The 22,902-nt window shown below is 40.7% G+C and overlaps 3 protein-coding genes across 13 annotated transcripts in view; 1 reads left to right on the top strand and 2 right to left on the bottom strand.

Moving 5' to 3' along the window:
* The window catches only part of LOC125021093 (ryanodine receptor 1-like), a 46,981-nt gene extending 39,085 nt beyond the window's left edge, over positions 1-7,896 (bottom strand). For all 10 annotated transcript variants that reach the window (XM_047606933.1, XM_047606934.1, XM_047606937.1 and 7 more), the window contains exons 1-16: positions 7,712-7,896; positions 3,325-3,444; positions 3,134-3,232; positions 2,976-2,996; positions 2,589-2,663; positions 2,403-2,481; positions 2,205-2,317; positions 2,015-2,114; positions 1,839-1,935; positions 1,533-1,607; positions 1,297-1,453; positions 1,036-1,200; positions 754-875; positions 461-647; positions 239-374; positions 26-121 (exon numbers count right to left, since the gene is read on the bottom strand). In XM_047606933.1, the coding sequence (XP_047462889.1) occupies positions 26-121; positions 239-374; positions 461-647; positions 754-875; positions 1,036-1,200; positions 1,297-1,453; positions 1,533-1,607; positions 1,839-1,935; positions 2,015-2,114; positions 2,205-2,317; positions 2,403-2,481; positions 2,589-2,663; positions 2,976-2,996; positions 3,134-3,232; positions 3,325-3,444; positions 7,712-7,759 (1,690 nt within the window). In that variant the 5' untranslated portion in view covers positions 7,760-7,896. The remainder of the gene's footprint in view (positions 1-25; positions 122-238; positions 375-460; positions 648-753; positions 876-1,035; positions 1,201-1,296; positions 1,454-1,532; positions 1,608-1,838; positions 1,936-2,014; positions 2,115-2,204; positions 2,318-2,402; positions 2,482-2,588; positions 2,664-2,975; positions 2,997-3,133; positions 3,233-3,324; positions 3,445-7,711) is intronic.
* A 1,717-nt stretch (positions 7,897-9,613) lies between these two features.
* Positions 9,614-19,093, top strand: nfrkb (nuclear factor related to kappaB binding protein). Of its 2 annotated transcripts, none has more exons than XM_047607223.1 (26): positions 9,614-9,708; positions 10,116-10,260; positions 10,365-10,566; positions 10,654-10,781; positions 10,854-11,025; positions 11,204-11,302; positions 11,382-11,455; positions 11,536-11,602; positions 11,694-11,889; positions 12,000-12,111; positions 12,186-12,312; positions 12,415-12,492; positions 12,565-12,641; positions 12,754-12,797; positions 13,045-13,105; positions 13,192-13,366; positions 13,472-13,578; positions 14,266-14,389; positions 14,655-14,734; positions 15,514-15,710; positions 15,924-16,194; positions 16,284-16,463; positions 16,641-17,372; positions 17,861-17,967; positions 18,174-18,309; positions 18,509-19,093. In XM_047607223.1, the coding sequence occupies exons 2-26, from the start codon at positions 10,135-10,137 to the stop codon at positions 18,647-18,649; spliced, it is 3,813 nt and encodes a 1,270-aa protein (XP_047463179.1). In that variant the 5' UTR covers positions 9,614-9,708; positions 10,116-10,134; the 3' UTR covers positions 18,650-19,093. The 2 variants fall into 2 exon arrangements, with proteins under 2 accessions (XP_047463179.1, XP_047463178.1); XM_047607222.1 differs by having other exon boundaries at positions 11,536-11,617.
* Positions 18,838-22,902, bottom strand: tmem45b (transmembrane protein 45B). Its single transcript, XM_047607224.1, has 6 exons — positions 22,791-22,902; positions 21,430-21,627; positions 21,136-21,348; positions 20,867-21,051; positions 20,275-20,417; positions 18,838-19,490 (listed from the first exon to the last, which is right to left on the bottom strand). Exons 2-6 carry the CDS (start codon positions 21,617-21,619, stop codon positions 19,379-19,381), a joined length of 843 nt encoding a protein of 280 aa, XP_047463180.1. The 5' UTR covers positions 21,620-21,627; positions 22,791-22,902; the 3' UTR covers positions 18,838-19,378.

Below are 22,902 nucleotides of genomic sequence, written 5' to 3'. Positions count from 1 at the left end.
AAGAGCTTCTTGAATTCTGAGATACCTGATGACGCTTCCAAACGGTCCAGTTTACTGACCAACCAGTCAAGGTTATCGCAGAACAGGGCGCAATTAGCACGATTACCTCTGATGAGAGAAGCTTTCACAAGAGGGCAAGCAGAAAAGATCAATAATGAAGCATACTCCAAAAAACTAATGTCGGCTAAATGTGGGGAACATACAGGATTGCATAGAATAAATCACTGAATGAACATACCTAGCAATTCATACAATAAATTTACTATCTCCTTCCATGACTCTGCAGCTTCTTCCCCAGCATACTCTGAGAAGTGGGCTGCTGTGTTGTACACATTGAGCCGATCAACGCAATCCAGAACAAGCGTAATCATTCCCTATTAAAAACAACAGATGGCAAAAATTTAACCCAATCAATTTTCGAGACTTTAGTTGTTTACAGAAACAAGTCATTGCGACCAACCTCTTCCTGGAAGAGATTCTGCCTGTTCTTGAGGGAGCGCAGCTTGAACTGCTTGTCCTCATGCTCCAGTTCCTCCTCAGGGGGTCGAAAGTAGAAGATGAGATCCTGCAGGGAGAGCACCACTGCGTCCATAGGCAGAGATGGGGGATTAGCAGATTTGTTTTTCCCACTTAAAGCATCAAGACCTCTGTGTCACGAAAAGAATATAGAGGACATGAGAATACTACATTAATTATGATGCATAGAGAAAAAAGGATATTAGGAAAGATTTCGATATAAATTAGAAGGGCTACTTGATGAACTGGCTGAAGAGGCCTGCTGTGCTGTAAATCATTCTGGCAGCTTGAGACTCTTCTGTTTGAGATCGAGCAACTGTGAGTGCATCGTCCATGTGACCTTCTTTATGGAGTATGGCCTAAGAATTGAACACAAGGGCTCTTATATCATAATCGTAATCCACAACACTTTTACATAATAATAAAATACACACTGTCTTAAATGTGTGTGTAATATTTGCTCCGACCCTCATTGAGCATTCATATTTTGCTGTACTCCAGATGTATAATTTTCTTTACCTTTCTCTTTAGAGGACCTAGACGTGCAGATTTGGCATCAACAGCAGCATATGTCAGCCAGAGGCCATTTGAAGCATGCTGAACAAAGCACATGGACTCTCCATACTTGATCTCAGGTATGCCCATGCCTTCTACATCTCGCTTCTGGGTCACTTCAATTTTTTCCTGTGGTTCAAATACAAATTGTGCTCTCCATTACACTTGTTAAGAATATCTCTACTTTTTCAGAGTCAGGCAGATTTGTTTTTTCACAACAATCACCTTTGAAATTCTGAAGCAGAAGGCTGACATCTTGGAGTTTGCCTTTTCCGGGTCCACCAACAGAAGTCCTTTCTCCTCATCCAGAAAAAGGTATCTGCCAGTTGTTATGTGCCGTATCCGGAAAGACTGGCCCCATTTAATGTGACCTCCGCTCCACCTACCAACAAGCATACATGAAGCAACATGAGTACACTGTCGAAGTCACTAAAAGTGAGGAAGGAAATCACGATACTCACGCGATTCGTAGGGGCTCCAGTCTCCATAAGGATCGTGCATGACTGCAAACTGCCCCGCCTTCATAATGAGCAACTCTGGAAAAAACATTGTAAGTCAGGAAATCACAAACTGTTAAATTTTATTTCCCACCTTGTTTGCAGCCAATGATTCTATTCCATCACTGCAAACAAAAAATATATATGTGTAACACTATATGCTATGTTATATATAGTGTATTATAGAAGGGTTAGTCTTATTTACAAAAAGAATTGCCACAGAGCTCCCAAAAATCTCCCATAACTTGTGCAATGGAAAAAAATGGTCACCTGCGCTGGTCATCCCCTTGGTCGGCTCCTGGGATCGCCAAACACTCATCCATGTGACCATGGAAGAGCCTAAGCACATATCCTCCAGTCAAAAAACCTAGAAGAAAAATGTTACATCCTTAAAATGTAGCATGTGTGGGCATAAACACATTTTATTAGCAAGAAAAAAGATAGACCTTCTGCTAGCTCGCATCCAGACATCACAGGGGTCATGGTCCACAAGGTTTGCATGAAGGAAGCATCTACCATCAAGTCACCACTGGCATAGGACAGGTGCTGAAAAGAGTGCAGGGGGCGAGACTTGTTGGTGAGATTAAGTCACAGTGAGCTGTTGCTTATTATGCAAGTCAAAACAGTAGTGGTTACCAGGTATCGCTCTGAAGAAACACTGACAAGAATGAGGTCATCTCCCACCCTGACCTTCTCGCCTTCAGACCTTTGCTTTGAAGCTGGATGGATAGTCCACCAGCAGGCCTCTCCTGTATTGGACAAACACATTAAGGATACAGAAATCCACAACAGTGTCTGTAGGGCATATGTTATACAACTGTTATAAGTTGTCACCTGTGGAGTCTTCCTGCAAGCCTACATCAAAAGCCAATTTGTCCGTCAGTGAGCGAGAAGTAGTTAAACAGCTCAAGTACTGCAACACAGAGACAGAGATAACATGTTAGGAGATTCAGTCCAGCTATTTCCCTAGACTGTGAGGAGAAGTGCAGAGAGAATATTACTGCACTGCTATGTGCTCACCATGCTGGAGTGTGTGTGTTTCAGGAGGATGGCATGTCCATACAACAGGGTCCGGTGTCCTCCACCTTGTGATGACTGATAGAAAGAAGTAGAGTCAGTGAAATAATTAGGATGATGAAACGGGGTTGACCTCCTCAATCTTACATCTTACTTACATTACACAAGCAATAATGTTACACATACTGTAGTTAAACATTACTATAAAAACCTAGCACAGTTTAAATGAGAGGAGGCACATTTATTTCAGAACAACTTGTGCAAATGCAATCTATGCCGAAAATGTTTATACTTTAGTAAAGCATATGATGATACAGATATTTATGTTAAGGCTGTAGCAGTGAACGGATGTTTCATGCGACAGTGACAGGGTAGCTTGAGAGAACATACCCATTTGTCCAAATCGACCGCCTATGGTCAGCAGGTGGGAGGGTTAAGGTGCGTCAAGTCAAAAAAGAAACAGAGATTATCATTCTGCAGAATGTACAATACACTGCACTTTTTTAGAAAAGTGTAACCAATCTGCACTTTTTATTATTGTGTTTTACCTCATCCACAGAAGAATTGGACAGCATCTCCTGCAACGCTCGCACAGACAAGGACTGCTCCAAAATGAAGGTGCAAATAGCAAGGTCTGGAGGGACATTCTGAAAGACAGGATAGCGAGACACATGATGAACAGTAGCAATTCTACTTAGTAATTAGAAATATTATATTAAGCACTCCATCTTTTGTTTACCTGAGCATTCGACGTGGTCTCAAGGAAACACAGTCGATTCCCAAATCCTTCACATGACAGACACAGCTTGATCTGTTCCTTAAGGATGGATGCAGTACATTGCAGCACCACATGATCATCCTGCAAAGACAAAACAAGGGGTAAGATGCAACAGGGGCTGACATGCAACCAAAGTCCCCAGCTGGACAGTGTGAGTCTGAGTTTGAGTTTGGTTTTCTCTCAGGCAAAAGCACAATTCACTTAAAATGTATCCGGATAAACCTGCTGCAAATCCATATTTCAAACACAGTTAACTTTGATCTTAACAGCATTCTCCACTCTTTTGGTACCACATCCCTATTACATTGCCAGAATCACAAAAGTTAACAACAAGATTTATTAATATAGTCTTATGTCACAAATCCGTACCTTTTCTTCTTAGACCAGGGGTGCCAAAACTGGCCCGCCAGAGGGTGTAATCTGGCCCACAGTATTAAAAATTTTCACTAAAAGTAACTGCTATTCCTAATTCGTCAGTCGTTTTAGTAAGCATAGTGGAGAGAACACAACACTCAGAATCAGAACCAGAAAAATTTTTTTTTTTATCCCCGAAGGGCAATAAAAGAGGATAATTCAATAAATGTAAGCATTTCCATAATGTACTTGTACTTATTTTCACTTTATCATGCTATTAAGTCAGGCCTGACATCAAACTGGGCTATATGGGGCCCCTAAACTAAAATGAGTTTGACACCTCTGCCCTAAATATCAAAAATATTAAAGCCACACAGTTAGTGAAGGTGTGTGCTTCTCTACTGTACTACAATTAAGGGAGTCCATCTGGCCACAGAACCCGCCAACATGGGAAGTGTAAAACAGCTGTTTTCCTACACACCTCCCTAACCTTCATTTGTATGTCATGTTACTATACTTCTCAGTGCCTGTCACAGGCCCCAGCTTTAATCTCTCCACCCTTCTGGCTCCAAGACCCACGGTCAGCTCTCTATTTCAGGCCGCTGCACCTGCTGTTCACACATCCCTTTCTGGATTCAACAGATATTTAGGATTTGACAGCCAGAGGGGGAAACAAAATTACCCACAGTGCACTGATTCAGTAAGACCATTAATGAGCTTGCAAAAATTCACTTTGAGACATCCACAGCAGTTTTTATCTGCAAATGCTTGTTATTCACAGCACATGCCAGCAAGTGACAAATCTCACTGAAGTAAAACAAGTTCAGCACAAGCTACTTTAAAACAAATGAATCTAATTTTGGTCTAAAATGACTCTAAGTAAACAGGAAATCGTAATCACCATAAACAGAAAATGATATCTCTTAATTTAAACAATTTTGTACTGCTCAGCTGTCTGAGTACTATGTTGCTAAATCCAGTCACTAGCAAAAACATGTTGTAAATTAATTTACATCCAGACAAAGGCCAGAACCTGGACTGATCCAACCTAGAAATTCTCAATAAACACATAAAAACTCCTCAAAGTCTCAGTGTGACACATCTTTCAAGTGTGTTGTCCTTTTTTTTAACTTAAAAGTACAAGTACGGTGAAAAAAATGACCACTGTGTCAAGTATTTCCATTGCTATACTTTTACTTTGATATTTAAGATTAAAATAATTTCTATCATGCCTGGGGAACCATTTGTGAGTTGTCTAGTGTTGTCAACAGTAAGTAAAACATTGTGATTCCTCTCCATCAGTCTCTCGTCCTAAACATTTGGACTACTTAGATCTCTAAAGGAACCTTAATTTTGCTTCAAAGGCCTTTAAAATGAGTGTAAAGTCACAAAGCACACTGCACACTGTGCCCATGACCTGCCTGGAAGCAAAAATTCAGAATCTGTAATTGAGGATGATAATTCAGCACACTATAAACATACACAACAAACTCACACCAAAAAAACTACCAGCAGGAATGTCCGACTGTGACATTGAAAGCCTCACAATGTATGTGTCTGGGCCAAAAAAGTTGCACTTGAACACAACGCAAAGACAATGGCCATCGGCCACCTGGCACATATGTGCTGGTCCTGCAGGAAAGGTAATAACTCTTCATGTGAACAGGTGGCAGTCGTCTGTACACGTCATTCAAAACCAGTTACTATGAGCTGGGAGACCAGGAAGCCAGAAAGAGCAACACACAGCGGCTGGTCTTTGATGTATCATGCTGCTCAGTTGCAGCTACAGTCTATTCAGTCTAGATGATCATGTTGATGTGAAAATTGACATATTTGAATGTTCAGATTAAATAAAGATGTAAAATGTGTTGATCCTTATGTGCCTTGCTGCGGAGCTGGTGTGTGACTTGTGCCAGTGGTCAGGAATATACAGGAAAAATAAGGGCCACAGACACACACAGACGGCCTGACACTGCAAACTGATTGTGTGTGTAACAGTCTTAATACACTGACAATCCTACAGAAACACTGAAGTGTTTCTTTCAGTACAACTATTAAACTCACAGCATTCTTCTTCGTAACAGTTGATCCAGTTCAGTTATAACTCAATTACAACACTCGTAGCTAAGAAAATGCTCTACAGATACTTGAGAAACCAGAGATGATGTGCCACTTTACATGATGCATTTATTACTCATTACTCATTTCAAACGGGTGAGCAAAGACACAGTCAGAGGCTGATACTCTGCCTGCATGTGGCTGGTTATTGCTTTGGCTTTAACTGAACCCAAGCTGCCATAGCTGTCTGAAACTGCAGCTTCTGCACAGCTTCTGTTTCTTCTGTCAGATATAAGAGCTGTGTAAGTAACACAGTACAGGAATTTGATAATACTGCGGCTTTAATAGAACACTCAGCTAACTCAGAGCACACACATTGGCTGCAAAATCACAGCAACAACTAGTATGTCTCAATCAACCCCTGCACCAGTCAGTGACAGAGTTGGGTGAATGAACTTGTCTAGTTATATTTGAAACGTCAGTGATATAAGAAAAAAAACATAAAGCTTATGATAAAGTTCTGAACATAGCATTAGATAGGAAACATTATTACATTAGCAGTGAAGTCCCCACGCGGACTGAAGAAAGCAGGTGCTGAAATGGGCCAAGCTTTGAACCTGTTAATCCTCACACAGTAAATATAGAACTCAGCTGAGTTCAGGGTGAACGACAACAGAGTGACAGCAACTTTACAACACGTCGTTAACATATTTTACTTAATGTCATGTTTCAAGCACAGTTACAATGTCAAATCAAAAAATGTGCTAAAAAAAATAAATACCTAAAGAAGAAACACATTTAACTTTCAGTGTGTTTCTGATCATTCTCCACTCCAGGATTACACAAGTTTAATCACCTGGTTATAAAGACATATGGTTCAAGTGATACTCATATTGCAGTCTATAGATAATCAATGTCTGCTTTCTGTTATCATCAGGAACATAGTTACCTCAGTTAAGAAAAACTTAAGTGACACTGCACTCAAGAGAACATGTGCAGCAGCATCAACACTGATGATCCAAATAAAGAGTGTAACATTACAGCAGTTGGTCAGCAAGGCCACAATGCCCTTCTGCAGGCAGGTGCAGAGATCTAAAAAGGAAATCTGAGTATGGCAGTAAAAATAAACTGATTTAAACAGAGTATTTTATAATGTATAATATATCCAATTAAAACTAAACTTGTACTGAACGTACTGAAAATAGTAAAATACAATCAAGACGTGTGAATTCATTCAGTTTTTCACATACTGAATTTGGGGTAAGGATTTGCTGACATAAGTGTCGTTTGATAAGAACAAGTCATGTATTCTCCATTAGTTAGTTCATATTAAATAATACAGTAATCACAAATCTAGCAATTATAGTTTCAACACTCTTTAAATGCCATTTCTAAATTTGCTGATGGACATGTCTAATTATTTATTAGACAAATAGCCAGCAAGCATAAAATAAAATAAATCTACAGGCTGAGTACTTAATCTTCAAGAAAAAAACTAACAAATTACAAACATTGTGTTAGTGTATCAATGGGTAGATGCAAAGTCTTGTTTTGTTGACCCAAATACAAGCTACAAAAAATATGCATGCACCTGCTTTTATACAGAATACTTTAACAGGACGGAAAGTAAATACTGTCCACACAAGTAAATGCATAAGACATAGCTCTAATTAAATTAATTATATTTCTTCTATGTGACAAAGCAGTTGTATACCAAGTCACTTTTGGGATATAAATAGGTAACAATGCTGTCAAAACCATCCAGCTGTCCTTGTCAATCTGTGCTCAGTCTAAGTAAAGAACGTTATCACACACGTTAAATGTTTGTCTATTACAAACTACTGTTTTAGCAAAGACCTGTTACTTTCCATCATAGACTGAATACTTTTACTCACAGTTGCAAACTTTCTGAGAAGATGTAAACAGCATCACTTACAGTACGCAGGAACTGAATCTCTTCCTCTCCATCCGCGCCTTCTGCCATCCTCCCAAGGGTTTGAAACTAAAACCTTGAGGTAAATGGGAAACTGTTTGTTTCACAGTGGTGTGACTCCTGGTGCCTGTATGTCCACCACATAAGGCGGAGTAAGCTGGGTGGCACTTTCTGAAGGGCAATGTGTGTCTCCTGTCTCTCCCAGACTGTGTTATGAGGCCAAGGGATTGACTGTTCTTTACAGCTGTTCATTACAGCATCATGGAGAGGTGGAGCAAGTGTCCATGTGTTCATTTCTCAATGATTGCTTTTCCACTGCTGTTACATTATAAATAACGCAAAATACTGGATTTCAATTAAGGCTTAGTTTTCTTATTTTGTTAACTTTTATTTATACCTTATGGCAAGGGATGATAAATTGGCACATCAATGTAAGAGAGTGCTGTAGCGCTCTTGAGAGGTAAAAGGTACTTGCTCAAGCATGTGGATTTATGGGGATGAGTTTATGGTCCACTCCTCCCCCAAAAGAAGCATTTAAAAGTAAACTACCTACAAATATTGGAAAAGGAGAAATTAAACTGACAGACAGCTTCACTAACAGTTGCACCCTGGAGAAGCCACTCCATGTATTTATGGATTCCCCAAAATACACAAGGAAAGAGCCGCACTCAGACTTATCAGCAGCCGCATAAACTCTGTCACGTAGAACAACAGCAAGCACATCGCAACCTTCCTGTCTTTGCTGGTTGACAACACTCCTCACCACACTAAAAACTGTTGGGATTTCATCAACAAGGTCAGGAACAACCAACTGGATCCATGGGGAACCACTGTATCCTATGATGTTACCTCAAGTGTATCCCCACTGGTACAGATATGTGCAGATGACGTTAAAAATTAAAACACACTGAACATGTGGAACATCACACGGTACATCAATGCAGTGGAGAGCAATATCAAGTTCACTTGTTCAAGCTTCAACAATGGAGTGTATAAAAAAAACACACTGACCAGTATCTTTTATTTTCTTCCCACCACCCCCTGGAACACAAGCAGGGGGTCATGGGAACTTTACAGCAGCGAGTGCAGACCGTACCCACAAGAAAACAACCCATCCACAAATGCATGTCTTACTACAGGAGAGCCAGCTCATAAGGAAATGACTCAGCAGTCCACCTGCACCTGAAGGACAAGGGACATCCCTTTGAAAAAACAACAATGTCCACATTTTAGTCAGAGAAGAAAGATGGCTTGAAAGAGGAATGAAGGAAACCATCTATATCAAACTTCTGTAAACAGGGGAGGTACAGATACAGTCTCTGTCCCCAAGAAGTTTTGCTCAGGAGACCGGAGACTCTTGCTGATAATGGGCCATTAAAGCACCATTCATTGGAGGAAGAGAACAGGGACAAACAGTCTCCTCCAGTGACAGGTAAGCATGTAGCCATAAGCAGACACCAGTCATGAAGAATATCAGTCATTAACAGGCACTAGGTTCTGATGGGCTACACCCACAGTTGTTCCTACTTAAACCTCAACTTCCCACCAGTCCTTTAGAACTGAAGAAACTTGGATGAGTGGCAACATGTCTTCAAGAAACTTTACAAGTTCAGTTGTCCTTCTTTAACATTTTTGGATATATCATGACTTGAATAACTGAGAAGCAGTTAACTACCTTCACAGCTAAGCAGTGTTAGCTAGCTGTTAGCAGACACCACTTGATAAGAAACAAAATAAAATGAAAAAAAAAATTAAGCAGACAATTATTTTTACGATAGATAATACACATGGTACGTAAAAAAAACAGACGTTGAAATAAACACAATTATGGACTTCGTAAATTGTAATTTTGATACATGTACGTTATACTTACTCATTTCCTGGTGGCGGCAGCAAAGCACTGGAGGCGAGCGGCATCCACTGATTAGTTTCCGGTAGAAGAAGAAAACTGACCGTAGCTGAAACAGTTCCTCTTATTTCAAAACACAGAGCAGTGAAAGGTAAGCACGATTTACAGCCGTGTGCACTAGGTTGCCGAATGCTCGCTCTCCAATATCCTGTACAGAATAGTATGTCTGCACTTACATTTGAGCCAGAAAGTCAGACATTATACCTGTGCCACATTATTAACCTTGTCTGGTGGCCAAGCTACCCGTTGCATTCGAAAAGAGGTTGCCGCTAGATTAGCTTTAGCTCGTTACTTCAGCTCACGACGGAGCGTTACCTTTCTGTACAGAGTGGCTAACGTTTTGACATAGGCTTGCTAACGCTGGTCGCTCGCTCGTACAGAACTGCCAAGCTCTTCATAAATAACGTTGCAAGGAGGTAGACCTTGTGACCAAGCAGTTTCCCTTGTGGATAAATAAAGTCTCATCTCATGCGTTTCTCTGTGTCAAATACCCGAAAGGTGGGCAAAGAGAAGAAGAATGGATGCGCTCGCACACATCCTTACAGATCCCCTTGATCCAAAGGAGGAAAACGGTGGACAAATTACAGAAGAATGCATGCTGGGGAACTCCAGAGTGAACCTTCCGGAGGACCTACTTGAGGACGTGAGTTGTCGGAAGCTCAGTAATGAATTTGTGTATTTTCGATCATTTACAAGTTAAGACTCTGCAGCTCATGCTGTACTTTATGCTGCTTTTTCCCCCAACAGCCCGACATTTTCTTCTCTGTGATGAGTGAAAGCACCTGGAGTGAAGTACTGTCAGATTCCCAGAGGCACCACCTTCGCCAGTTTTTGCCACAGTTTCCTGACAACAATGTTGTGGAGCAGGATAGCACCGTCAATGACCTGTTCAGCAACAGAAATTTTAACTTTGGAAATCCCCTTCATCTTGCACAGAAACTATTCAGAGGTGCTTTGCCCATTAACACATAACTGTATCATGCTGAATCAATTTTTGAAGCACTTTCACATCATGACTATCATTTTCGCAACCCAGATGGTTACTTCAATCCTGAGGTGGTCAAGTACCGGCAGTTGTGTGCCAAGTCCCAGAAGAAACGACAGCTGTACACCCTTCAGCAGTACTACCACAGACTACTAAAGCAGATCCTTGTCTCCAGAAAGGTATTTATGGTTGGAAGTGCGAGGCATATATCTTCTTATCATTATAGGTCTTAATATATTTTCTTGTTGTAGGAACTGCTGGACTTTGCAGTTCACAATGGTCCTTACTTTCCACCAAAAAGAAGGCTATCAGCCAAGACTCATGCAGAAATGCGAGAGCCAAGAGTGAGAAGACGACTGAGCCATATACTGAAAGAGGTCAAACTTGAATGTGGAGACAGCAATGCTTCATCTGATGATGATGGTTAGTCTGTTTCTTTGATTAGTAAGTACACAAGCTCATTTAGAGAGTTGTAACAACTAGTAGTTGAAAACCAAAAGCTTAGATTGATTGAAAGATTGATTCAGACATTAATCAGAAACCTGAATTTCATACCGCATAGTTTAAAGTTATGATTTCTTTTTGTTGCAAATTATTGCAGACATATCATTATGGACTCCTGCACCTCAGTCCCCCTCATCTCCAACAGTCTCCCTCAGAGTTCTTCCTAGCCTCTCCACCCAAGACATGAAGACTACAGGTCTGTAATTTATGCTATAGCTATGGGATGCTGCTGTAATGTTTGGGTACAAGGAGTATAATGTTTCATTTTTTAACAGAGAAAATAGAATTAGGTGAGCGAGATTTGAAAATCATGCTGCTTAACCATCGCGAGAAGCGGAAGCGACAGCCTGTAAGTTCTAATTGGAAATTAAAAAAAATAATATTTTGTCTTTTCATGAACAGTGTATTAGTGATAATTTATTTCCTCAGGACCATCCAGACTTGATAACTTCTGACATTCACCTTGGAGATATTCTTTCAAGAGCAAATATTGGCCGTAAGGGGACAATGCGTGAGTTAAAATTTAAGTCAAAACTGTGCTTTTATTCATTTTACCCTCAGCTGATAATTTTCTTTTTATCTCCCAGCGTTGTTTGATCTGACTTTGCCTAAGAAGAAGATAAGAGATGAAAGGAGGAAGAAGAAATTGAGGACAATAAAAATGGAATCTGAGGATCCCGTTGAATGTCTTGGACCTTCAGATGACACATCGGCTCCACCTATGAATATCATCAACTCCCTCCCAGACAAGCCTTCTACTCCACTAACCAACATCAAGGAGGAGTGAGTCTAGCGCAACGCTGGTGTCAAGAATATTTGCAGAGTAGTTTTGATACTGTATATTCAGTGAGTCTTCCATTCTCTAATGTAAATAAACATTGTTGTTATTGCAGAGTTGTGGAGGAGTGTCAGAGCAGCCCGGTTACAGTTGAGGAAATAGCTGTCAGTTTCTTCAGCCTGTTGGAAAACATCTTGAGGGCAGAAAATCTTGCCAGTACCTCAATGGTATGTGCTCAGAGTCTCACACTATGATAATATTTCTGGCTAAACATTGTAACACTGCCATTTTGATCCCACAGTTGGAGGAGAAAGTTCAAATGTGGCAGTCTTCTCCAGCCAGTTCCCTCAATGTGTGGTTTACATCTGCCTCATGTTGGTCAGACTTGGTTCTTCAAGGACTGCAGTTTCTTGCAGGAGAGACTAAAGGTAAGTAGCACTGGTCATGCACACTGAAAGATTTTTTTCTCCACTCAATGTTTATATATGATGAATATCTTTTTCCCCTCACTCTGTATTTTTGTTAATCAGATGGAATGATGGCACTCCCCAGTGGGTTTTCTCCATTTGTGGAATTTGTCGATGAATCTCAGCAGTGGAGGTGGATTGGTAAGAGGGTTCAGCTGACTGATAGCGCTTGGTGCTCTGGATGGTTGTGATCATACAGATGATTTCCTTTAGGTCCCACTCAGGACACAGAGAAGGATCTCAGTGCACTCTGTCAGCTGTGGCTGGACTCCAAAGATTTTATTGTCAAGGTAGTGCAATTATTATGAAACAAAAACCATTTCTCCACTGACTGTACAGTTTGTACTTTGCTACGCTATGTGCTATTTAATATTTGGCACTTTTTTCTTTTGTCTTCAACAGACAGAAAATGAAGACATGTTAGAGATGACTCCCACGCCAAGACTGTAAGACACAGTGATTCACAATTGCAGTTGCATTGCTTTTTAGACTTGGATAATTTCTTAATTTCCACTTTAGAAAGTCAAGGTACCATTACTTGTACGCTACCGCATCAAATTTGGACACACATTCTCATTCAATTCAATGAGAAGGTGTGTCCAAACTTTTGACCTGTAGTGTACATTGACAAAAATAATATCAGTTGCTATATCAGTGTTGTTATTGAGTGGTGTAATGTGTTTTTTCATGCAGTTCGACTGATTATGTGGTGCGGCCCAGCACTGGAGATGAAAGACAAGTGTTTCAAGTCCAGGTTAGTTTTTGCTGATGGGTTATTTGTAACAGTTGCCTTCTTTGCCTGACTCTCTAAACAGACATTATTTTTGTTTTGTGTACCAGGAGCAGCAACGATACAACCAGCCACACAAAGCTTTCACCTTCAGGATGCACGGCTTTGAATCCGTGGTGGGGCCTGTTAAAGGGGTGTTTGATAAGGAGATGTCTCTCAACAAAGCCAGGGAGCACACACTGCTCCGCTCAGACCGTCCACCATATGTCACAATTCTCTCTCTGGGTTAGCAGTCATCTGTCTTACTCTTGACTCTTTAGTTGGGACCCAGCTTTGTATGTGTGTGAAAACTACTAACACAAGTTGGATTCCTACTCTTCTTTTTTCTAGTGCGGGATGCAGCAGCCAGGTTACCCAATGGTGAAGGAACAAGGGCAGAGATCTGCGAGCTGTTGAAAGACTCACAATTTCTCGCTCCAGAGGTCACAAGTGCGCAGGTATGATAGTTTTCATTTTTTTTGGTTTTGTTTTGTTTTGTCTTTTTTATTCAAACAACTTGCTTTGGTAGTTTAGCTTTTTTTTTTTTTTTTTTTTACCTAACTGACAGTATTATAAAAGATTTAGTTTTATAAATTTAAGCCAGTTTCCAGGTGCTGGTTTACTTCTGTGCTGGTGCTAGTTGTGCCATAAGTATATGGTAGCACCGTAATATACGCTGTAGCCTGACGTGCATCTCCCAAGAAATGTCACTACCTGTCGCATCAACACAGTACAGCAGCTACTATTAGTCCAAAATGCATTTCCTTGTTCATGTGTCTTAGTGCCCAGACCACAGATAATCCCCCCTCCTTCTGCCTTCAACACTGTTTAAAAGTAAAAGTAGTGATCCAGTTAATGGTCATTCATTTATTGACATTTATTGACTTTAATGTCCTGTTCAGTGTGAAGTACGTTGAGAAATCTCATCACAGGTGTTGAGATTCCGACTAGTGCTTTAGTGCCGTAATTACAAAAGAGTGGCATCTCAACAGCCCACAGGTATAAATATTTTTACTGGGATAGCACTCTTGAATGAAGCTGAAATGTGCACCTTATTTTACCACTATCGCAGAGTCAGATGCAGACTTAGGCTGTTGCATTATGGTGACATTACCTGTGAATAAGAAGCTTTGTCTTTTATTTAGGTCAACACTGTTGTCAGTGGGGCTCTGGACAGACTTCACTATGAGAAAGACCCCTGTGTGAAATATGACATTGGCCGCAAGCTGTGGATTTACCTTCACCGCCATCGTAGTCAAGAGGAGTTTGGTAAGCAACAATGGGCTTGATTTAAAAAGAACAAAAACACTTTGCAGGATTTAGCTGTTCCCTTATTTTGATATCTCTCAGTCTTGAGGGAAGTCTGCAAATATGGGGTGATTTGTCTGCTGACTATATTTCTGTCATATTAAGCCAATTTTACATCTTATTTCAGCTACACACATAGTAATTACTTGCAGTTTTAATATCCATACTTAAAAATCTAAATTTGTTGATCACCATCAAAACCGTTTTCTTTCTTCGTTCCATCCAGAGAGGATCCATCAGGCTCAAGCTGCAGCTGCAAAAGCAAGAAAAGCTCTGCAACAGAAACCTAAACCAGCATCTAAGCCTGTGAGTCCACTGTCTGCACTTTAAGCATAATTTATAGTACTGCAGCACATCGGACCCCACACCCTACTTGCAGTTGGACAAGCACAGAAAGTTCCCCTTGTTCAGACTTATACACACCGTCTGCCCAGATGTTTTCACTATGTTCTGTTCTGCATTTATTTTAGTGAAACTAGCTGTTGATCCAAATTGACTTAATTCAAATTCAACGTGAGCCGCTCAGTCCCACTCCCCATTGTGTGAGGTACAGAGTAAAACTCAACACACCTAGCCAGTTGACACTTAGTGTTTCAGTGGCGTAATTACATAAACAATACGTGGCACCAGCACACGGGTAAAGTGAGCAAAGAGCACCCCCCACCCTCAGTGTCTGGCTGCAGTATAGATCATAAGCTCCATCTCCTTCATGTTAGTGGGTGAGACTTGGGCCAAACTAAAATACACGATAACAATTTTTTGTTGATAGTTTCTTGTTTTAGGTAATTAATATCATTTTGATGCATGTTCAAGTGGCAACTCTTCTGATAAGTTTCATCTTTGTTATTTGGCGCTATAGAAAGAGGGTGAAACCCATAACAACTGCTCCATAAAGCGGACTGAGAGTAGAAATAATAAATAAGTACAGTGTATAATACAAGATTTCTTTGTAACTGGTGGGGGGACAGCACCATAAATTACACTTCGCTACTATTACGCTGTTTTATTATTTATAAAACACTTGCCACTTGGAAAAGTGTGTGTATTGCGTCTGAAAATCAAATTGTATTGTTTATTAATGTTAGAAGTCTGGATGTAAAGATGGAGGTAGCAAAACCCCTGGATGTCTGGACTCAGGACAGGATACAGTTTCTAATCCTATGTCACCAACCCCTACAACACCCACCCCAAACACACCTGGAACCCCAAAGTCACCCCTACCTTGCGCAGCCACCACACCAACAAAGACTGGAGTACAAGATACAATCAAAACCAATCCCAGGTCAGTGTAATATAAGATCCACTCTTTGTTCTTGTTACTATTCTGCACTATGTATGCTGTTGCAAACTACATTTTCCCCACTGACGGACAAATAAAGGTTTTTCTATTCTATTCTATTTTTTTTCTTTTTTCTTTTGTAAAATACATACATTTGTGCCTTTGTTCATGCAATTTGAAATTGACTCTTGTTTACTTGTTTTCCCTCTCACTCAGCGTTCTTCTTGTGTCACCTCCACCATTGCCCCAGCTGGGAACCATCTTACCCACCAGTCAGGCTTGTCCACCAGCATCACAGCCAGTTACCTCCCAACACGCGGCTCGAATAGTGAGTCAGCTTACGACTGGCTCCCTCCCTCAGGTTCGGGTTGTTTCTGCTCAGCCGGGTCTCAGTTCTTCAGCAGGAAGTCAGCAGGCCACACTGGTCCATCAGACCCCTCACCAGATCAGGATGCCAGTGTCAGTGGCAGCCAAAGGCATTTCACAGGTAGTCATTAAAGCACACAACTTATATTCTTGTTTGTCTTGTATATTGCAACTGTTCATTTATTTTTCTTTGTTTGTTTTCTATATCAGGCAGTGGTTTCTGTGCCTCTAAGGACTCAGTCTGCTAGTAGTCCAGTTCAGGCTCCAACCACACTGTCTGTGTCAGCTGTAACTGTAGCCAAACCTCAAACTGGATCACCTGGTAGTCCGGCTAACAACCCTCCTTCTCCAGCTTTGCTGCAAGGAGTTGCCAGTCCAAACATCAAACAGGTGAAGCATTTTGATATTTGGTCATTAAGATTGACTGCTAGTAGGGCTATTTCCACTAGTCCTATCAGTCATGGACTGTAGCAGAAAAAAAATCCATATCCTTAAGTAACAAAGGCATTTTACCACGTTATTCATCACATAATATATCACTTTGTGTGTCCTATGTTTTCTTTACAGGTGTCTATCACAGGGCAGCTGGGAATAAAGACTCCAGGAGGAGCAGGAATTCCAATAACTGCTACAAACCTACGCATCCAGGGTAAAGATGTCCTACGTCTTCCTCCATCTTCCATTACCACAGATGCTAAAGGCCAGACAGTGCTGCGGATCACACCAGACATGATGGCAACTCTCGCCAAATCGCCTGTTGCAACTGTGAAACTCTCCTCTGACTTTTTGGGCACTGCCACCACAGGCAGCAAGAGCATATCAGCCACTCTCCATGTGACGCCACCCCATCATTCAACTTCCTCTGTCTCCAGTGCTACATCGTGCACAGGAGAAGTACAGACCACTAAAGCAGGACCCGTTACCTCCACCTTGTTAAAGGCTGCAGGAGACACAGCTATTCGCTTGATGCCCACTTTGGCTGTCACTATGGCTGACCAAAAACCCAGGACCTTCTCTACCATCAGCTCTCCTGACAAGAGTGGTGCCACCATTCGGATAATGCCAGGCCTTGGCGTCATTCCACAGAAGCAGGGTCAGACCATCACAGTGACAACCACTGCTGGCAACAAAACACTCACAGCATCTACATGTGCAAATGTAGTGACCATGGCTGCCAGTGTTGTGGCTGGTGCCAAGGGGATTGCAGTGGCTCCTGGTGTCTCAGGTTCACCATTATCACTAGGAACAGCAACAGCTACTGTGCGGCAGGTCCCCGCTACAGTTGTTACTACACAAACAGTAAGAGAATTATTCACTGAATAGTCTGTACATATTGTAAGAAAATCAGTTTAAAGTTACCAGAAATTGACACTTGAGGTTTTTGACTATTAATGTTGGACTAACCCATTTTCTGGATATACGTTTAAGAAATAGTTGCAGTTGGATGCCAGCTGGCTACGCGTATTTAGGTAGTTGAATTCAGTCTGTTGAACAGGGACTCAATCACTAGATGTTTCCTGCCAAATGTCTCTCTTGATATTTAACTTACTGATCTGCATAGTTTCTGCCAGAGCTCATCAGAAAAGAATGCAGCTTCTTACTTTCTTTTACTAAAGTCTATGTTCACAGACATTCATACTTGATACTGTTAGAGGTGTATGTGAACTTTGAATAACAGTTATTTAACCAATTGCTTTGATACATTTATTGATCCCTGTCAGCAACCATCTCGTCTGATGTTCTGCAAGTCACAAGACTCAGAAATGACCTTTTTTGTTTTTTTTTAGGGGAAGTTACCTGCACGGATCACTGTGCCCCTCTCTGTCCTCAACCAACCACTGAAGAGCAAGAGCGTTGTGACAACGCCAATAGTAAAAGGAAGTCTAAATACAAAGTAAGTCTGCACTTATATTGAATGAATTTTATTGGAAATATTTTACCTGTCTTTGGCGTCTTTGGCAGGTCTGTCATCTGCCAAAGACAGGTAAAATCTAATATTTCCATGATATAGTGGCAAAATTATCACTTTTGGCACTTCAGTTTATAGAACTTTATTGATTTTTTTTTCTAACTGAATTGTTCCTGTCCTTTTCTGAGCAGTATCAGCAGCCTGGGCAGGAACATCATTCTGACCACTATGCCTGCTGGCACCAAACTGATAGCAGGAAACAAACCTGTCAGCTTTGTTACAGCGCAACAGTTCCAACAGCTTCAGCAGCAAGGACAGGCCACACAGGTACATGTCAATAAAGTAATAATGTATTAAACAAGTCTATATCTTTGAAATCATAATTAAGTTTTTTTGGTTTGTTTTTTTGATCTGCAGTCTATAATGGCTATTAAGATCTACGAAAGATTATAACTTTATAGCTTCATATGAGTTTTAACCTGTAAATAAGTGTTAACTCATTTGCTGCTTTTTGGTCAACCTTCAGGTCCGGATCCAGACTGTTCAGACGCAGCAGCTCCAGCAGCACATGGCAACAGGCTCCCCAAAATCAGTTTCAACAGTTGTAGTCACTACAGCTCCTTCACCCAAATGCCCACCTGAACCTCCACCTGCTCCACCGCAGTGATCTGATCTTGTCAGCCAGCTGTAGATCGTTGGTTCAGTGCATTATACAAGCTTCAGTACTTCACTGTTGCAGTTTGTTTGCATCCTAATTTCATCAGTTATGCCCTTATACTCTTAGAAGATGGATAATATCCACAAAAGCCAGAAACTTAATTCTTTCAAACTTAATATCACACACCATGAAGAAAATTGTCATTAGTCCTTAACAAAATTTTATTGTCCACATTGTTATGGCCAAATGCATCATAAATATAATCAAAGAGGTGCAGTGATTCCATGACAATTCTACAGACATGAAGTACATGTTCCTTCCGTGACTGATAGACTTTATAAGACTAGTTACTTTGTCCTCTTTGTCACATCTATTTTCATATGTTTCTGTATGTGCAGTGAGACGGACTGAATTATTTCAGTGTTATGACTTAATATATTATTTGTTCTTTTACAAGATGTGCAAGGTGTACTTCATTCGACAGGCCATACACTCGCATAATACATAATACACTTTTGGTCATAATTTAGACGTATGTGTTTGTAAAATACACTAGCATACGATCATAACGAAACACACACAAATAGATCTATATTTGTAAGCTTTTTTTTTATAAACAAATCTAGAGCAGTACTGTACAAAGGTGCAGTTTTGGTCTCACACACAGGCAGTAGTTTCTTTATCAACATAGAAACGGAAATCAAATTCCTGTGAGATTTCAACACCATAAACATGCCTTCACTCTTCATCTGACTCCTCAAGCAAACCTTTTTGAGAGCTTAGGTCAGGGGATGTAATTCGCATTCCAATCTCAATGTCCCGTCCCTTTCCTGGGTATCGTGCCACAGTCCTATTGGAATGAGACAGAAAGGCTTATGGTTAAAAAGAGGATGTACTTAAAGGTTACACAGCTTTTTGAGTAGACAAAGACAAGACAAATATCCAAAATGTACTGAGGGAAAAAAAATTCAAAAATGTCAAATTTCAAATCATGTCACAATGTTGCATCCAATTTTTTCCTATCACATACATAAAGATGCAAAAATGTGTTGATTGCATAAATATTTTTGGGATTTGGATCAGAAATGCAAAAGAGGAAGAAAGATGAAAGCTTAACAAATATCCCTAAAGTGCTCAAACATTTTAGGCTCTTGTTCCAAGTATTGAGAGGTAAGCCTGTGCTCACATGTAGATGGTGTATTTTGGCAATAAATGCTGAATGTAAACAAAACAATGTTCACTGTGGAAACCTCCCCCTTAGTCATCTCAAAATGAAACTGATAAAAGGGACTGGTATGTTCAGTTCATAGTAAGTTGTCTTTATTTATATCAATGCAGGCCCGCTCATATTACTAAAGCATTCCAGTAGGGGTTAACATGCTATCGTCAGCCTGCCCTTGAAGCCTTCACTTAGAATTCTTCCCAGGTGCTGCCCTAAGACTTGTGTGTGCCCCATGAAATGAATAAATGTCTCATAGTGATAGAGCATATACAGGGTTAAATGTAAAGGAAATGATAACGTATAAAGTATAAGTATTTGTTTTTTAATTTTATCTATCAATAAAATAAAGGAAGTTACTTAACCACTGATTTTAGTTCTAAAGCTTGTATGAGTAAAATATGGAGATACTTACAGCCAAACCAGAGCGGAAGTGCAAGTGACTAAGAGTATGGCCACAGCTAGATGCCAGCAGTAGCACATTGTGATGAACATGATGTTGTTGTGCTCCTCCAGGTCCCACTGTGGTCCACTTAAGGGGTAAAGTACAAATCCAATCTGAAACGACAAGAGTATGTGATGAAGAGGCAAGATGTTAAGTAATACAGCCTGTTATCAATCTCCAATTAAGCTGCTGAGCTTGTTTAAAGTTTCATGGAAATGTTTTACCACCCATGCAAGTGATGTCCTGTAGGAGTTTAGGTTTTTATTTTACAACCTCTGTAGGTGGTGCTCACTTGAAACTCACACAGCCTGTTATTCAGCCAGCACTCACCCGAGTAACAGGATTTTATTCTATATATATAACAGGGTAGTTTCTTCTTTGTAGGGTTCTCTAACGACCTGTTTACAACCAGAAACTCATAAGGTGTGAAACTTCCTTGGGAGAGACTAAATTTTAAGTGGCTAACAGATCCATCCCAGTACAGCAGGTGGACATCCAGACCATGTTCAGCACATCCCATCTATCGCATTAAACATTCTTGGCATTGTGTTTTGTAGATCACCTGGTAAAACCACGTGCCCTGCAGGATGAACATGCATGCCCCGAGCAGCTCCAAAACAACGTTGTCTTTTATAAATATCTCCAACATGATGCTGGCTGATCCACAGAACACGGCCACTAGCAGCAGGGTGTGGATGTGAGCATCCAGTGGGGGCCGATGGTGCACATGGTAATAGAACAAAAACCCTGGAGGATAATGGGAGAACACCTGTTTAAATACAAGCTAGAGGGGAAAGTGTTGTCTACCAGGGGAAATATTTAAATCCATACCTTCAACAAAGAGAGCTATGGAGAGAGCAAGGCGGTCAACACCTGCTCGCTCCATCTTCAGTTTTGTGGTGGTGACCAGTGCTATTCCAGAAATCCCAAAGAACAGGTACATGGTGCCGTGCTGCCAGTTCATCAGCTTGACCCATGAATTGCTCTCATGGTCGTAGAGGTGGGCGTGTGGCCCATCTACCACAAACTGCTCAACCATAATACCTGTGGCAGGACAACGGCAAACTCGTGAGACGAGATGTGAACACGTTTAAGTGATGAAGGCGAATCTAAAAGAAAACTGACCGACAAATGAAGCAAAGATTTTCAGCCCCCCTTCAGAGTAGTTCATCTTATTAAAGAAAGGCGGCATCCTCTTTTGTCGTTTAGGCTGACTGGTCCTCCAGTAGTGCTTTAAAACATATTTCACTACTAGCCAAAAGCCATAAATCAAGAAGAAGGAACCAGGAATGGCATGTCCTCCAAAATTAGCCATCTTCAGACCTGAAAACACAAGAAGTACGTGTTAGAAATTTTTTACACACACTATTCTGTTCCCGCTTCCACATCACCTGTTGTCTATGCGCCCAGTTGTGGTAGCGGGGGCAGAATAGTATTTAAAAAAAAGCATATGTTTCCAAGCCGAACATTGAAACAATAATGACACTATGTAACTGTTGCATTTCTAAAGATGGTGACTTCCACTTACAACGGCAACACTGTATCTAAATGTAGAACTCAAACACACACGACCCCACCGGGAAAAAAACGCCGTCTGAACATGCTCTCTATTGTATAGGCAACACACACACATTGTACAGTATTTTATCTCTGCTGCCTTGTTTATGTGCGTGGGAAAGGACTTGAGGTTAAAGTGCACGGTCTTAGCTTTATTTTATGATCTTTTGAGTTGTGTAATGATAACGAGGAATCAAGAGTCAAAGGACTAAAAGGGAGCAACCGACAATGAGAAAGACGTCAGATATCTTCATATAAAGGTTATTTTTAAATGAAATATCACAGCACAGTAATATAACCAGTTCATAAATATAGTGAAAGGAAAACACTGAATGTTTTATATGATCATGGCAGCTGTCTCTTCAATGCTGACGGTTCAGTCACACATTTGTCTTGCAAAATTCATATTCAAATTACCATGGCTATTTGAGAAACTAATGTACTAGGGGAAGTGAGGGTGAAAAAACAAAACAGCGGCAACAATGATGCTTTCACCAGGCCCTCACTTATGTATCTGAAATGTATAAGTAGATCCATTTTTCTATAGATGTATTTTTGTTACTGTGACCAACTGGGTTGAAGCCATACCTTCTTTTTGCTGCCCTCGGACTAACTGACAAGGTTGGTCACCATGAGGCGCGGGCGTGTTAAAGAGCTGCATGTTCAGTCAGACAAGTTTTTCTTGACTTGTCTTGTTCTACTTGACGCAACCTAACCTTCCTTTCACATTTCATACGTTCTCACACATTTTCACATGCTTTTTTAGTGTTTGAATTTTTCACAATGAGTGAATACAAATACTATTTCCAGACTGCTAATGTCATCCATGAGAAGAATCGCTAAACTGTTGCATGCATATCCCTCAACAGATACTAAATGTAAATAAATAAAATAAATAAAGGCCTTTAGTGGTGTAAAACTGTACATACCTTAATTTTTGTTGAAAATTCCAGTGGCTATCTGGGACTAATCCTGGAAACTATCAGAGAGAGCTCTCCGGTCGGTGTAAACTGTGCACACCTGTCGCCTGCACCTCTAAAC

Source organism: Mugil cephalus, chromosome 15 (genome assembly GCF_022458985.1).
Source record: "Mugil cephalus isolate CIBA_MC_2020 chromosome 15, CIBA_Mcephalus_1.1, whole genome shotgun sequence".
Taxonomy (NCBI): domain Eukaryota; kingdom Metazoa; phylum Chordata; class Actinopteri; order Mugiliformes; family Mugilidae; genus Mugil; species Mugil cephalus.
Note: the sequence above shows the minus strand (reverse complement) of the source record. Positions and strands in the feature narration are given on the sequence as shown.